This window comes from Panulirus ornatus, chromosome 5 (assembly GCF_036320965.1).
Source record: "Panulirus ornatus isolate Po-2019 chromosome 5, ASM3632096v1, whole genome shotgun sequence".
NCBI classification, from domain to species: domain Eukaryota; kingdom Metazoa; phylum Arthropoda; class Malacostraca; order Decapoda; family Palinuridae; genus Panulirus; species Panulirus ornatus.
In genome coordinates, this window is record NC_092228.1 from 18,268,676 (window position 1) to 18,282,245 (window position 13,570).

A 13,570-nucleotide genomic window follows, 5' to 3' on the forward strand; every position below is an offset into this window, starting at 1 on the left:
ACTCTCAGAAATAAATACTAAAACCAAACAAAAAACTTCCTTGCTGATTGAAGCTCAGCTAAGTAATAATCATTATACTGCCCACTTGCATAATATATGAGCTAAAGGAACTTCCACATAGTGAAAACACTGACCTTGCATTTGTTGGGAAATTTGTGGTTTCAAATCATGCTACTCAAAAAACAGTAAAAACAAAAATCATTCATTCATTCATAACTGAGAGTTAAATCAATAAGCAACAACAACCAAACTCTGACATATGTTATCACATTGTGAAGATTATACAAATGTGATAGAAATAGATAAGCATATTCTGCTGCAACTATATACATGTATCTTAGCATCAATACTTTGCAGCATGCAGTGAGTTTGTTTACTCTAACAATCCTCTAAAATATGTGAAGTAATCCAATAAACGAAGACTAGTCAAATAAATATTTCAACTGTAAAAACATACTTTGTTCCATATCTATTTCTTAATATTCTTCCTAATTCATAACAATACAACTTCAGTATATCTCTGTTGCAGAAATCAACTTAAAACATGGAAATTGTATAAATTATGAGTTATTGAATTACTTTGCTTAAATTGGTGTAATCAGCGACTATGAAACATGAACATTAAAAAATATAATCTTATAATTCTGGCATACAAGAGCTTACCGTTTTGAAAATTTGGAGGATAATTTAGAGAAGAAACTGGTCCTACTGGTGGAAGTGAGAGCACTGGTATCCTGCGTGGTGAGTGGGGCACCTACGCCTCCATATGTGTTGTTATTTTTCCGGTTTTGTCCACTATGGAACGTTGATCGACTGGTGTGGTTTCGAGGGAAAGGATTGCGATTGGTTGATACAGGTGATACAGGAGTTTTGTTCGACGAGCTGGAAGGCAATAAGGAAGCATTCTAAGTAAGTCTTCAAGCAGAAACACAGCCAAGGGTATTGAGCGGATCAAGCTCACACCTTTTGTTTCCATAAAATTCATACAAAGAGCCTGAACACTGGATAGAGCAAGAAAATTAGCTACACTAGTAGAATTTAAATAGAGTGACTTATATCACAAACTTTATTGTCTCTAAAAAAATTATTAAGCATGAAATTTTCTTCTAAAAGATTATCATATTACTATTCATACATATATATATATATATGTATATATATATTAGTAACATCTAGTAGTAATAGTGCACGCTACCTAAGCATTCTCTTGTGGTCCTCAATGGGTCTGGAGGCAACAGATCTACTGAGGTCATGCAAAAAATAAGGTGTTATCTTTGTCACACCACCCTTTAGCAATACTGTATTTTGGTAGGTGTGAACCAACCAAAATGTGTGTTGGTGTATGAATGTGTTGCCTATGCTATATCTACCATATTCAAGCTGCCATGCAATTCACTTAAAACACAACAAGAAGGATGTGTGTTTACAACAGATCAAGAGTGTGCTGGAGCAGAAGTAAGGTCAGGGAGCAAGCAGAAAGCAACAAGGTGTGTGCGCCCACACAGAGACATACTACCTTGACCGTAAAGGATCTAGGGGGTGGTCTAGGGGCGAGAGATCCACTCGACCTGGACCAGCACCCGTGCCCGCAGAAATGGACGCTGACTTGAAATGACCTTTTGCAGGTCGTGAGTTAGTGGCTGCCGAGGGGTGGCCATGGGACAGGCTGTCCACCGGGGCCCCCACCACACAGGAGGGAGGGGCCCCAGGGAGGAGTGGTACCGCAGCCACACCACTGTAGTCACAAGACAACCAGAGTTATGACAAGCCACACACAAGACACAGACACACGGGCCGTCACTCACCCCCTTCTGAGCCATAAACATGTGAGAAGCCACTGACTATCACCTCCCTTAGAATAGCAGTTATGAAACATGAAACAACAGAGCTGCTCATAACAGCTACATAAATGAAGTACCCTTACAAATAAGCTATGCACACAGCAATACAAAAATTCCCTGTGAAGAACTTTTACATATATAAATAAGGGCTCAACTAGAAGAAGGTGCTTGTGACTGAATAAGTCATGCATGGGAAACCCCAAGGCCTGGGAGACAAGAGACCCAGGAAGTCAGCAAAGGACACAAGCAAGTGCAATGGAAAGGGTTTGGATATTTGTTAAGAGCAAAACAGCACTACAAGCAGTAGCAAATAGCAGCAGAGGCAACCTGCTACACCAAGCCACTCTAGCACTCACTTTAGCTGTACCAACACAGGAATTATGACAGCCTGTGTGCTGCCGAGTGTCCTAGGTCTTTACTAGCGGCTAACCTGTCTTAAGGTAGTACATTTGAGTCCATTTGTGTACTGTATAAAATGTTCTGTTTTCAAATTCAAGGCTTTGGTTTGCAATGGGCAAATAGATTTTTCCACATTTCTGAAGATCAGTAAAACTGTCGCATGTTAAAACATCAAGTTTAAAGATAAGCAAACCACAAGCTGAATTTTGGTTGTTTATCAGAGGGTGGGTGGCGCTAAGTGTTGGCGAGGTATTATGTTTTAGGCAATATTACCCACTTCTGCTGTACATGGTACGAACAGTGCACGAGTATTAGGACAAAAATAACATTACATGAGCTATGTTTACATGAAGGTAGAGACCTAAGAGTGGGGAGATCAAATATAAGAATAGCCATTCAACAATCAAACATACACTTTTTAGTAAAAAAAAAAAATTAAAATCTGACCAAATGAACAACTGGGATCTGATATCAGCAGGGAAGGAGAGGCAGCCACTTTAGTAAAACAGAAGAAGAACTTGTACTGCACCATTCAATTTCAGTTATCAATAGCAACCTCCATGAATTTTCTAAAATGCAACTACAGCAAAAATGCACAGAGAAGTAAGACAAAGGAGCACAGCCCTATGGGTTACAAACTGAATGGTGCCATCTTTACACTGTATCCTGGGATGACACAAGCGCTTACTCACCCTCGGATAAAACCACTCAGTGTTTTGCAGGCGAGTCTCGCGGGAAAGAACGAGCGCCTAACGGGAATGTGGACACTGACAGACAGACAGACAACACACAGGGGTCAGATCTCTCTGTTGTTGGTCAGTAACAAACTTCACCATCATCTACTGCAGAGCTATTGGGCCTCCTGCCATGTCAGAATCCATTTTGAATAATTTCTAGAGCAGTGGTATGTAAGCTCCATCATAGTAGCGATTCTACTCTCACTAGCAAATTTATGAATTACAGTGATGTGGGAATTAAAAAAAATATAAATATTGATATTGATATCAATCTCTAGTACTCTACTTCAACAACCTGCATGAACCTGGGGGATGAAAGGAGGTACTGAGCAGTATTTTTCCCTCCCAAACATGTGGCTGAGCAAGTGAAGCACCATGCACCTACAGGGACATATACGCCTTTTAATATTCATCATCAAATGATTTATCATAACTTATGTAGGGAGCAATTTCATCACATCTACGTATGAACTATTACTTTGCACTTTCTTTTTGCCTTGAAATTCCATCAAGTGCTGCTTATCTTGATTTATTATTGTAGTGAGTTTTGGGCTTCGAGGTGTAGCAGTGATTTTCAACATCACAATGGGATACAGAGGTAATAAATGCAGGTTTACCAAAAGTTAAAGTTTTCTATTTAAGGAGAAACTGTACTGGGAGGGGGGGGGGGGGAAATCTGGTAGGAACTCATGTCAAAAGGGGGACATTCATTAGTGACTCCATGACAAACACAGAACAGAGGAGATCTAAAGCCTCCTCCACTACCTTGATGGGCCACAGTTTCTAATGTGTGTAACCAGTCAACATTTTCAGGCCTTGCCTCAAATTTCTATCATAAACATTTTCCTATAAGGCACAAAAGGAAAATGACTGTAAGGAAAGTGTTAGACCAAACTCAAAATGGATGACAGGAAACATACTTAGCTCAACCTCATTAAATGCATCTTAAAAAAAAATGTGTGTGTATATATATATATATATATATATATATATATATATATATATATATATACATATATATATATATACATATATATATATATATATATATATTTGTGGTTCACCAAATATGCCTAAATTATAAAAGAAGGTGGCTTTTCATATTCTGACTTGCACATTAAACTAAGAGGCAGTTATTGAGGTTTACCTAAAGATGATGAACCTGTACTCTAAGGGAGGGGGTTCACAAACTGTACTCACTCCTGAACCGTGTGGACAATGGCTTCATTACACACGTTACTCTCTCCCTGTGAGCCCCTAAAGGCATAAGGAATAATTGACGTTTGCTTTTCCATGGAATCATCATCTACATGAACGACTTAAGACTATAATTACAAATTTTACTGGTATAAATTGAACCCAAGAAATTGACTCTAGAAAAACATGTTTACCTCGTAAAAATTAAGGGTAAATAGTCAGGTAATTGTGGCATCTATAAAGCTGTGAGTAATATATTATGTCATTTAGATATAAATAATCATTATATCTAAATGCATAAAAAAATGTTAGACCAAAATGTGAAGAGTGCCAAAGAACTTATATTCAAACTGTTGGACAAATGACAGGTGAGCCCAAAACCTGGTCAAAAGTGAGGAATAAATATGAAAATGTATCAAAAAAATTTTGTCAATTGCTGTCACCTGTGAAAATTTCTGACTTTCTCCCTGGTGACTATAAATAAAGTCTTTGGTCAGTAATGGACAAACATTGTAATGGAAAATTTTTTTTTAGTAAAATCATTCTACAAAAATCCCACAAATAGGAATATCATTTTAAACTCATTTGCTTCATTCCAAAAATAACTTTAATCCTTAAAAATCTTTTAAATCTATTTCATGTGGTAGTTTCATGCACTTAGCTGCTATCTTTGATTTAATAAAGTAATATATATGTGGACCACTACCATCTTACACTGAATATTGAAAGAGGTTTGTGGATTACCTAATATTGCTGAAGTCATACACCAACTTTTGTACAGTGATAAAGATTCTATGCAAAACCAGTCACTGGCAAAAAACAGGGAGTGTGATGCACTTTAGGTAAGCTTTAAATTCAATATCCTAAAACACACCATACAGAATTTCACAATTGACAGCACCATGGCAGAGCAAGACATACAAGTCTCAGGCTGTGGTCACTGTTCAAAGATCATAGCTTTGCTGTGGAAACTGAATGTCCCCACTAAAGACCAGGACTGAACAACATTCAAAGTCAAGAGAATTTTCTAGTGGGTCCCATTTTAAAATTAAACAATATTCTGAAAAATCCAATATTTTCTGAAAAACATTACAGGAATCTGTTATGTGACATCACTCTACTGAATAATCAAGTAATGAAATACTACATATAGCATTGAAAATACCTAAATATCCAGTAAATCTTGGTGAACTGAAATTTCAATTCAAGTAATGGGACACACCACAACAGATGAATGCAAATAATATCTTTAGGATATACATACCTCGCAGAGTCTGGAACGTTTGTTATGTTTGTCTTTTCCGTTGAAGATGCCTTATTGGCATCATATGAGTAAGTTGAGCGTCTTCCTGAACCACTCATTCTAGTGGTCATGGTGTTACTCTTCTGAACACGGGACTTTCCTACACCAGGGCTCGTCGCGGCACCTGCCCCAACTGGAAATACCCATTCTAGCTTCAATCTAATGATTATGTGTAATGAGGTGCCTTACCTGATCCAAACACAAACTCATCTTGGAAACAAAACATTCATGCATATACTTCCAAACATTTACAATTATTATCTTTCACAATCTTCACTTCTTTGTAAGAAGGGAAAAATGCTTCACATGCGTAATATCAAAACCAAATGCAGAATTATTCAAATTTTTCAATTACTGCAACTCAAGTCTTGAGGAAAATGTTAGTGATGGTTATCAAGTAAAATGTGGAGACATGTTTCTATAGGTTACCCGGTTTTGAATATGAGAAACATAAACAAATGAGAAATTGAAAATTTTCTGACACTTCTTCAAAATTTCATTCTTGATAACTCTTCTTTCAAGATAAACCACTACTGAAATTAGCGGTAGTGAATATACCTACATTAAGACTCAGCCCTGTGGCAAGGCCTGTGTGTAGCTCACCGAAAAATACAACTTGTCTGACTCATCGGACAATACCACTTGTTTATCATTAAAGTTATTTTTTGCTACCACACACACTGCACAATCACTAAGTTCATTTTCATCTGGAACAATATCTAGTTATAAGTAAAGTCTTCTTCAATATGTTTCTAAACTCCTTCATACATGTTTCACTTTTTCCCTTGTCAAAACACTAAAAAATCTTTCCATTTTCCTTACTAAGCTCTCTTGCATTTGTATGGTGTATTTTGATATATTTCATGAGATATTTAAAGATTCACATACATATATCCTGTTTCTTTTACTATGTAAAGTTTAAAGTCCTAGAACAACACTAACACAATATAGACTGAGATAAGTACCAAAAAAGTTCATTCATTATCAAATTATATCGTTATAACCATGGGGTTAAGGACCAAAAGTGTGTGTGTGTGTGTGTGTGTGTGTGTGTGTGTGTGTGTGTGTGTGTGTGTGTGTGTGTGTGTGTGTAATGAAAGGGTAAAAGAGATGTGTGGAAATAAAAAGAGTTAGGTTGAGAGAGCAGAAGAGGGTGTTTTGAAACAGTTTGGAAATAAGGAGAGAATGAGTGAGGAAAGATTGACAAAGAGGATATACATGTTAGTGGTGGAGGGAAGGAGAAGCGGGAGACCAACTGGAGGTGGAAGGTTGGAGTGAAAAAGATTTTGAGTGATTGGGGCCTGAACATACAAGAGGGTGAGAGGCATGCAAGGAATCGAGTGAATTGGAATGATGTGGTATACTGGGGTCAATATGCTGTCAATGGACGGAACCAGGGCACGTGAAATGTCTTGGGTACCCCATGGAAAGGTCTGTGGGGCCTGGATGTGGACGGGGAGCTGTGGTTTTGGTGCACTACACATGACAGCTAGAGACTGAGTGTAAACAAATGTGGCCTTTTTGTCTTTCCTAGCACTACCGAGGAGGAGGAGGAAGAGGGATGCTGCTTCCTGTGTGGGGTGGCAACAGGAATGGAAGAAGGCAACAAGTATGGATATGTACGTGTGTATATATGTATGTCTGTGTATGTACATGAATGTATATGTTCATGTATGGGCGTTTATGTATATACGAGTGGTTGGGCCATTCTTCATCTGTTTCCTTGCGCTACCTCACTGATGCGGGAAACAGCGATTAAGTATAATAATAATACAAAACATATATATTTCATTATACACGATCACTTTCCCACATCAGCAAGGTAGCAACAGGACACAGACAAAGAATGGCCCATCCACTCATAATACACATATATACATAACACCCATACACACATATATACACATACGCAGACATATACACATGTACATATTCATACTTCCTTGCCTTCATCCATTCCTGTTGCTACCCTGCCCCACAGGAAACAGCATCGCTACCCCCACTTCAGTGAGGTTGCGCCAGCAAAACAGACAATAAAGGCCACATTCGTTCACACTCAGTCTCCAGTATATCATGTGCAATGCACCGAAACCGCAGCTCCCTAGCCACATCCAGGCCCACAGACCTTTCCATGGTTTACCCCACACACACCTCTGTATTCCCCAAGTGTTGCAGAAGGTGACTAAAGAGGGGTAGGGATGGGGGGCTGGAAACTTCCTTTCCATTCAATTTCCTTAAGGGGAAACAGAAGGAACAAGCTCCCTACTGACAATCAGGTGCCACAGACCTTTCCATGGTCACAAATACAAGACATTAATGAAGTGATGTCATTGTCTACCTAGCTGCATTCTTTCTAGCAAGAACACTTGCAAGTGAAGAACCATTGGAAAGTGATCACTTAAATTTGGCAGAGACAAATAAGTAAAAGTAATCTCTTTTCATAAGGAAAAATTGTCATCTTTCAAAACATATTTACCTTGTCCCAGAGACAAATTTACAGAACTAGTGCTGTATCACCAGCAAACAACAACTGACTTACTTTCCAGACCTCTCATTCCCAAAACTGCATACTGACCCCTCTCTCCAATACTTTTGCATTTACCTCCCTCACCACCCTATTCATAAACATATCAAACAATCATCGTGACATCACACACCACTGCCAAAGACCAACCTTCACCTGGTACAATGCACTTTTCTCTCTTCCTACTCGTACACATGCCTTACACCCTTGATAAACACTTCTCTGCTTCAAGCAGCTTTTCATCTACACTGTATATCATTCCCTCTGTGTCACAGTAGGCAACTAGGGGGGGGGGGGGGGGGGGGGGGGGGGGCTGAAGTCAGGAGCTGGAACCCCCTCTTATTTCATTGCAATTTCTAAAAGACAAAACTTACATACCTATCTCAAGTAATTCTATCCATTTATTAAAAAAAAATTACATTACATTACACAAATGATTGTCATAGGCACTCAAATCATCCTTTTAATTATTTCACAGCAAAAATAATTGCAATAACACGATGTTATTTCTTTACAACTACCTAAAGTTTCGTTAATTTTCTCACTTGAAACGAGAGTGGGTACTTGTGTAACATACACATTTTATGAAGGTATGACAAATGGATGAATGAGGCACATGATACTTTCTCCATGGATGGGATGAAAATGCTGGTGACATCAATGAAAACTGGTGGAATAAAATATTAGCTGGTAATTCAAATGATGAAAGGCACCATAAAATTATCAATTCATTACAGCAATGAACTTTACATCATGAACTGATAATCATGGCAGTTTAGGGGTTAGGAAATGAATATCTTGCACAATAAATCTTCCTCATCTTATCGATATGTTTTCTGTTTCCTGTGTTAGCAAGGTAGTGTCATAACCACGTGAAAAAAGGTCTTATTTGCTCACATCCATTTTCTAGTTGACACATAAAATGTGCTGAATCCACAGCCCATTTCCCACCCAGGCCTTACAGGCCTTTTCACAATTTCTGCAGGCACATCACCCCTTGTATACCACACTGCCCCAATTCCCTCTATCCCATGCAAGTCTTTCACTGCCCTTCATGTTCATGCCCTAAGCATTCACATTTTTTCAACTCTTTGGTTTCATCCTTCCTCTAGTACATTTCACTTCAGATACATATATCCTCTTTGTCAACAACTTACTCATTCTCTCTGTATGTCCAAAACATTTCAACATATCCTCTTCAGCTCTCTCAACCATACTCTTCTTAATACTCTTTCTCTATCAGCCTATCACTACTTACTCAATAAAACTTATTAACATCTGTTACATTGTTCCAATGGTTTGTATCCTCATTCTCAAATATTGCTCTATACAGCATTGCTGAAGTGCAACAGGCTGCACAAGGGCATAAGAAATGTTCTGAGGAATACAAAAGACCTGGTCTGTGAGGCTTGGCTGTGGATGGTGGTCTCTGGTTTTTGGAGCATTAAACACGACTGCTAAAGAGATGTGAACAAGTTAGGCCATTCTTTCATTTCTACATACTATCTCATCAAAGCAAGAAACTGCAAACAAGTAAAATAAACAAACATATAATTGCAGTAATTAAAAGATGAGTGACCCTTTTCACACCTCAATGAATGTGTAAAATGCTATTTCCCTTGCATGTAGTGACAGAAAGACACTCAATTCAACTCTTTAAGATTACAATAGGATACTTTCATGGTTATTACACAGTAGTCTGGCAATATCAATGAAGAAATTGCAGTGGATAATATTTCACCAAGGACAATTTGTGATGACTGGAGGGTTGACAGAATAAGAAATGACAGGGTTAGACAGAAGCATGGCAGCAAGAGGAGTATGTATAAAAGATCTGGAGAGGGTGTAATGAAAAAGTTCAGAAATATAGACAGCATGAGTGCAGAATGGATGACTAGATGAATAAGATGGTATATATGTCAGAAGTGGAAGAAACAAAGAAAACGGAAAAACCAAAGAGGAGGTGGGAAGATGGAGAGAAAGATGCTTTAAAGGCACAGAGCCTGAACATGCAGGAGGGTGAAAGGTGTGCATGGGATAAAGTGAATTAGAATGGAGTGGTTTCCTGTGGATGACATACAACACCAGGCCATATGAAGTTGTTGAGGGAAACCACAAAAAGGTCTGTGGGGCCTGGTTGTAGATGGGGGATCTGGTTTCACACATTACACATGAGATATGAGCGAATAAGGCCATTTCTTTATTCCTGATGCTACCTTGCTAATGCAAAAAACGAATGGTTGAATTCATCCCATACAGATGGTGGAGGGACTGAAGCCCCCACATTCTAAATTCTCTGGGATTTAGAGCAAATTTTCTCCTACCCTACTCATATTCCTGACCACTGTGACCACTCTACTAATATTCTGGATTTGCTTTCCACCTCTAGTCCATCCCACTCTAAATGCACAATCTTGCCCCCAGTTGGTCCTTCTGGTCACACTCTCATAAAACATATTCTAACAGCACCTCCCCTTCCAGCAGCCCTTTCTAAGCATAAATACTGGCAACTCAGCAAAACTGACTGGAATAACTTATGTAACTTCTTTTCTGACTTTCCTAGGGTAAATTACTGTCTCTAATGTGATGCCTGTCTCCAACAAATGGAGAGCAGAAGTTTTTCTTGTGGGAATGGAAGCAAACTGACATTCACTGGGAACCAATCACTGTCCTCCCTTCCTTCTCATACACATGCCTTACATCCTTGATAAAAACTTTTCACTGCTTCTAGCAACTTACCTCCCACACCATATACTCATAATAACTTCCACATGTGTGCATTCATAAATCGTCTATATTCAAGAATGCATACATGTGCATGCTCCATGTATATGTATTACTGATTCTTTGAGGAAACAAAAAATAAACTTAACATTCTCATTGTTTACTGACCCCATCTCTATCAACCCTATCATAAGCCCTCTCCAGTTCCATAAATGCTACATACAAATCCATCTGTTTTTCCAAGTATTTCTCACTTAATTTCTTCAAAGCAAACACCTGATCCATACATCCTCTATCATTTCTGAAACCACACTGCTTTTCCCCAATCTGATGCTCTGTATATGCCTTTACCCTCTCAATCAATACCTTCCCATAAAATTTCCCAGGAATACTCAACAAACTTATACCTCCGTAATTTGAGCACTCACTCTTATCCCCTTTGCCTTTGTGCAATGGCACTATGCACGCATTCCGCCAATCCTCAGGCACCTCACCATGAGTCATACATACATTAAATAACCTTACCAACCAGTCAACAATACAGTCACCCCCTTTTTTAATAAATTCCACTGCAATACCATCCAAACCTGCTGCCTTGCCGGCTTTCATCTTCCGCAAAGCTTTTACTACCTCTTCTCTGTTTACCAAATCATTTTCCCTAACCCTCGCACTTTGCACACCACCTCGACCAAAACACCCTATATCTGCCACTCTATCATCAAACACATTCAACAAACCTTCAAAATACTCACTCCATCTCCTTCTCACATCACCACTACTTGTTATCACCTCCCCATTTGCGCCCTTCACTGAAGTTCCCATTTGCTCCCTTGTCTTACGCACTTTATTTACCTCCTTCCAGAACATCTTTTTATTCTCCCTAAAATTTAATGATACTCTCTCACCCCAACTCTCATTTGCCCTTTTTTTCACCTCTTTTACCTTTCTCTTGACCTCCTGTCTCTTTCTTTTATACGTCTCCCACTCAATTTCATTTTTTCCCTGCAAAAATCGTCCAAATGCCTCTCTCTTCTCTTTCACTAATACTCTTACTTCTTCATCCCACCACTCACTACCCTTTCTAATCAACCCACCTCCCACTCTTCTCATGCCACAAGCATCTTTTGCGCAATCTATCACTGATTCCCTAAATACATCCCATTCCTCCCCCACTCCCCTTACTTCCATTGTTCTCACCTTTTTCCATTCTGTACTCAGTCTCTCCTGGTACTTCCTCACACAAGTCTCCTTCCCAAGCTCACTTACTCTCACCACCCTCTTCACCCCAACATTCACTCATAATACTTTGTCGCAGTCTCCCATGTTAGCAAGGTTGCACAAGTAAACAGACGAAAGAATGGCCTAACTCACCCACATACATATACATGTATATACATAAATGCCTACAGATGCTCATACACATACCTATACATTTCAACATATACATACATATACATAAACACACATATATACACGTGTACATATTCATACATGCTGCCTTCATTCATTCCTGTCGCCACCCCGCCACACATGACATGGCACCCCCCTCACCCGACGTGCATGCGAGGTAGTTCTAGGAAAACACAAAAAAGGTCATATTCGTTCACACTCAGTCTCTAGCTTTCATGTGTAATGCACCGAGACCATACACTCCCTTTCCACATCCAGGCCCCACAAACCTTTCCATGGTCCACCCCAGACACTTCACATGCCCTGGTTCAATCCATAGACAGTACGTCCACCCCGATATACAACATCGTTCCAGTTCACTCTATTCCTTGCACGCCTTTCATCTTCCTGTATCTTCAGGCCTGATCGCTTAAAATCTTTTCCACTCCATCCTTCCACCTCCAATTTGCTCTCCCACTTCTCGTTCCCTTCACCTCTGACACATATATCCTCTTTGTCAATCTTTCCTCACTCATTCTCTCCATGTGGCTAAATCCACTCCTAGATATCTTAAAACAATTCCACTTCCTCCAGTTTTTCTTCATTGAAACGTATCTCCCAATTAACTCCCTCAACCCTACAAAACTAAATATCTTTGCTCTTATTCATATTTACTCTCAGCTTTCTTCTTTCACACACTTTACCAAACTCAGTCACCAGCTTCTGCAGTTTCTCATCCAAATCAGCCACCAGCACTGTATCATCAGCAAACAACAACTGACTCACTTCCCAAGCCCTCTCATCAACAACAGACTGCATACTTGCCCCTCTCTCCAAAACTCTTACATTCATCTCCCTAACCATCCCATCCATAAACAAATTAAACAACCATAGAGACATCACACACCCCTGCCGCAAAACAACATTCACTAGGAACCAATCACTTTCCACTCTTCCTATTCGTACACATGCCTTACGTCCTTGATAAAAACTTTTCACTGCTTGCAGCAACTTACCTCCCACACCATATACTCATAATACCTTCCACGTGCCTTCTCCAGATCCATAAATGCTACATACAAATCCATCTGTTTTTCTAAGTATTTCTCACATACATTCTTCGAAGCAAACACCTGATCCACACATCCTCTACCACTTCTGAAACCACACTGCTCTTCCCCAATCTGATGCTCTGTACATGCCTTCACCCTCTCAATCAATACCCTCCCATAAAATTTCCCAGGAATACTCAAGAAACTTATACCTCTGTAATTTGAACACTCACCTTTATCCCCTTCGCCTTTGTACAATGGCACTATGCATGAAGTCTGCCAATCCTCAGGCACTTCACCATGAACCAAAAATACAATGAATATCCTTACCAACCAATCAACAAAACAGTCACCCCCTTTTTTAACAAATTCCACTGCAATACCATCCAAACCGTTCGCCTTGC

At 39.3% G+C, this 13,570-nt stretch overlaps 1 protein-coding gene across 1 annotated transcript in view; it reads right to left on the reverse strand.

The window, feature by feature from the left end:
• Window positions 1–13,570, reverse strand: part of LOC139748610 (MAP/microtubule affinity-regulating kinase 3-like) — a 370,334-nt gene that overhangs the window by 143,982 nt on the left and 212,782 nt on the right. The window contains exons 12-15 of the mRNA XM_071661752.1: window positions 5,439–5,610; window positions 4,178–4,234; window positions 1,517–1,735; window positions 664–882 (exon numbers count right to left, since the gene is read on the reverse strand). Coding sequence (XP_071517853.1) covers window positions 664–882; window positions 1,517–1,735; window positions 4,178–4,234; window positions 5,439–5,610 — 667 coding nt within the window. The remainder of the gene's footprint in view (window positions 1–663; window positions 883–1,516; window positions 1,736–4,177; window positions 4,235–5,438; window positions 5,611–13,570) is intronic.